We start from the raw sequence: 4,071 nt of genomic DNA, 5'->3' as shown, positions 1-4,071 counted from the left end.
AGCTTGCCCGCGGCCGCGCTTTTCCCTGCCACCGCGCTGCAGGAGGTCGAGGCGTGACCATGGACTGCTCTTCTCCATCGTGTGCTAGCGGGAGCTTTAGCGGGACGGGATCTGAGGAAGCACTTAGGATAGTCTGGAACGCGGCAATCCTGTTGTATTAAAGGCAGCGGGACATACCGGTCACATTTTTGTTAGGCTCATGTACCGTACTTCAAAAGTTTCTATGAGATCGATGAACTTTGTTTAGCAGTTTTGGAAGGAACAAGTTCTGTAAAGAGCCACTAAATACAGAAGTTGGATACGACTCTGGCTTCGGGGTGTGTTTTGTCTGGAGGCAGCCGGGACGGGAGCTCCGCTCGCCTTCGCCCGGCGCGTGGGCTGATGTTGGCTCCCTTAGAAGGCTCGGCTTGGCTTTGCGTTTACGGCCAGAGCTCTCACTGCCGTAAACACCTCCCGGTGATTTGGGGAAAAAAGAGGGTGTTAAATGGGGTCACTCCAGCTCGGGGCACGATCCCGCCCCGTGAAAGTCCTGTGCTCATCCCTAGCGTGAGTTTGCTCCTGGCCCCAGGGTAGCTCCGCGTCCTCCGACGTGAGGCTTGGCTCGGCAGTCGCCCGGCGGTACAGCTCTTCCTCAGAGCCAGCCATCACCGGGCAAGTTTGTAGCTTCCGACACAAGGCGGGGGTGTTTGCTTTTGATGAATTAATAAATCCATATGTTGCGTATCTGTTTAAGCTTGTTTGTCGGCTAACATGTTGGGAAGGATTTGTTCTTAATGAATATCTGAACGTCTGGAGAAGCTGGGCCGGCTGCCATGGAAACCGGAGTCTTCCTCTGCAGCGACTGACGGGGCCGGGTTAACCATCTGGATGCTGCGGGTGTAGCTGCACCCCAGCCGCCCTCGGCGGCACCGCTCCAGACGCCGAAGCACGTAGCGGGGCGCCGTGCCCGGCCGGGAGCAGGGCTCCGTACCCTGCGCCGGCTCTCGGCGAGCGAGTGACCCTGGCTGGCTTTGTGCCTCAGTTTCCCTAAGAGGAATCCCGCCCCGGCCCACGGCGAGACCCCGCATCAGCAAGAAGCCGGAGACATGCGTGCAGTTGGGATGTTGCGGGCAGGGACGCGGGGTCACGTTGGCCACTTACGGGAGGGCAGGGTCCCTGGCACCTGCGTAGCACCGACACCGGCCCCGGCAAGGGGACAGATATTTTGTCCCTGGCTAAGACCCTGGGCAGAGGGCCGGGGGCATCCCACCGAGGGTGCAGGGCAACCTGACCGGCGGCACCCAAACCGGGGTGGCTGCCTGTAGCCCGGCATTTGGAGAGATGGGTATAACAGCCCACCGAGCCTTAACGCACCAGCAACTCGCGCCAGGGCACGCGGTGCCGCTTCCACCGGTGGATCGGTGGGAGGGTTGTGCTCCCAGTTAGGCACCTACACCTGGCTGGTTGAGCTGTCACGAAGAGCAGAACCTGCCGTGGGACCACCCTGGCGCCGTGTGTCCCGATGTCCCCAGAGTGGAACCATCCCATCCCTCACTTTCCATCCCTCACTTCCCATCCCTCACATCCCACCCCTCACTTCCCATCCCTCACATCCCACCCCATCCCTGTGGGCAGACACAGGGCTCCAGGGCACTGCAAGACTCTGGCCTTGGCCATGTGCCACTCGGGTGACACAGTCCCTGCCCAGCCCCACGGACACAGTGGGGACAGGAGCGGCATTAAAATGGAGAATTAATTCCCACCCGGGCTCTCCTCCCCAGGGGCCGAAAGGCACAAACGAGAGCCAGGACTAGGAGGGAATTTCTGAAACAACTTTTATTGTAGCAAAATCTTGTCCCCGTCCCAAGGGGGGGCAAAGGGAGCCGGAGCCACCCGGCCCAAACCCGGGGCACCCTGACTGCTCCCCCCAGACCTGGGGTGGGTCACCCCACCTCCAGGCCGGCAGCTCTCGTGTCGATACAAACCACTGGGGAAATAAAGGAGAAACACCGGCACGAGACACCGTCTTTGCTCCGGTTCGGCAAATGAATCATTCGACACCCTCCGCCACTGACACATACGTTCCCGTTCGCTGCTGTGAGCGATGCTTCTCCTTCGCGAACCGGCCTGGGGATGATGCCCTGCCCTGCAATATCTGCCCGGCGGTGCCCGCAGCCGCTGCCTTCCCCTCGGCTCCGCTCCCCCCACGGGTTCACCAGCCGGGCTGCAAGCGGCAATCGCCCCATGCGAAACGCCCGGTGCTGGATGTCACCAGCCCCCTTGGGCGGCCGGGGCGCGCGGTGCTGCTGCCGTTAAGGAAGGGCTGTGCTCGCTGATATTTTAATTTTCAAACCACATCCTGCTGGAGCAGAGGGATCCGGCGGAGCTCAGCCGACCTCAGCCAGCCGCTTGCGCCGGGCAGGGAGGGGAAGGTGGCACCAGGCTCCCCCCCCCGCTGTGAAACACCCCTGCAGGGGCTCAGGCGGGCGAGATCCCATCAAAATCCTCCTCCAAAAGCGTTGTTGGTGCAGGAGCCTGCTGCGGGAGCATCAAGAGGCCCCAGCAGACCCAGTGCACCGGTCAGTTCCCAGGAGGCATCCACCAGCAAGCGGTTCGTAGCTCGCTTGCACTCAGACCTGGGCGCAGCTGGAGGGGTGCACCCCTGCGGGGAGCACCCACTGCCTGACACGAGGTGCCCGAGAGCCCGGCAGCCCTGAGAGCCCAGAGGTTCCACGCCAGGCTGGCGGCACGCCGTGGCCAGCTGCCGTCGGTGCCAGGCCGGCGTTTCGCCATCACGGAGCAGCACTGGTGCCCCTTGGTGCTTGGGGGCCTTGGGGGCACCGTCAGCAGGTGTCCATCGCTGCCACAGACAGGGCTGCACATCCCGGGGTGAGGAGGGACCAAGGCAGCACCATGGATGATCACCTCCTCCCTGCCACGGGTCCTGGGGCTCTCCAGGGCTTGGCCACCTCTCAGGGCCGGGGACCACGCCGTCTCTCCAGCCATTCCTGCCGCAGCCGGGCCACCTCCCGGCCGTACCGCTCATGGAGCCGGCAGAAGGTGGATGGGCTCTCCGTCGCAGCTGCCCCGGCGCCGGCTGCCTCGCTGCTCGATGCCCGCCTGCGTGGTGGCAGCGGCGGCGGCGGCCGCGCGTTCCCCTCACCCTCATGCCCACCGCAGCCAGAAGTGTAGGGCGGCTGGTCCGCTCCTGGTGTGTTGTTCCACACCGCGCAGCCGTTCTCCTTCGGCAGGACGGTGGCCAGAGCCGGCAGCCGCTCCGGGGTCTGCTCCAGCCCCGAGGGCTTTGGCTTCCAGGAGCCAGGTGACTGCTGGCAGCCTCCGCATCCACCGGCTGGCCCCCAGTGCATCTCCTCCAGCTGCTTCTCCAGCTCCCGCACCACCAGGCGCATGTAGTCAAAGCTGGCTCGCGAGAGCGACTTCACCCACGACTCCATGGCGGCCTGGCTCTCGGCCGCCAGCACGTAGGTGCGAGACTTGGTGCCACCAAAGCGGATGGCAAAGGCGAATTCCTCGGCCGAATCGCAGAGCTCCACGGTGCAACCCTCCAGCACGATGACGCCCACCGGCTCCCGGCTCTCCCGCTCCTCGAAGTAGAACAGCATGTTGCCCTTCAGCACGAACCAGCGGCGATGGTACGCCGTGTGCCGCTCCCCGCGCTTGTAGAGGAAGCCGGCGTTGTCGGCCGGGGAGTCGCAGGTGGCGTAAAAGGCCAAGCTCCGCTCGTTCAGCTTCATGGCTCCGCACCCTGCGGGGACAGAGGATGCTCAGCCGCCCGCCGGCACGCACAGGATGGGTGCGCCTTAATTGCACGCTAATAAGCCGTCGGCTTTCTGTTCCCGGCGGCACCGGCCCTGGCACCCGGGAAATGGAGCCGGTGAATAAACAGCCCCGTGATCGCAGCCGGGATAACCCTGCTCCCACCCACCGGTGCTGCGCCCAGTGGGTGCTGGGGGGGTCGGGGCTCCCCGGGGAGGGGGTTTCCCCCCCAGCCGAGTGTTTTCCCACGGAGGAGCCCCAGACAGGGGGGTCCCGGTGCCCCACGTCACCCGCCAGGTGACCTTACCGCCGGCG

General features: G+C 64.4%; 1 protein-coding gene across 1 annotated transcript; it reads right to left on the bottom strand.

Moving 5' to 3' along the window:
- Positions 1-2,951: 2,951 nt before the first annotated feature.
- PHETA1 (PH domain containing endocytic trafficking adaptor 1) lies at positions 2,952-3,734 on the bottom strand (the record flags this gene model as incomplete). Its single annotated transcript, XM_082007775.1, has 1 exon — positions 2,952-3,734. One exon carries the CDS (start codon positions 3,732-3,734, stop codon positions 2,952-2,954), a length of 783 nt encoding a protein of 260 aa, XP_081863901.1.
- Between the last annotated feature and the right edge of the window lie 337 nt (positions 3,735-4,071).

The sequence above is a fragment of the Phaethon aethereus genome (genome assembly GCF_964289735.1).
Source record: "Phaethon aethereus genome assembly, chromosome: 17".
Lineage (NCBI taxonomy): Eukaryota > Metazoa > Chordata > Aves > Phaethontiformes > Phaethontidae > Phaethon > Phaethon aethereus.
Note: the sequence above shows the minus strand (reverse complement) of the source record. Positions and strands in the feature narration are given on the sequence as shown.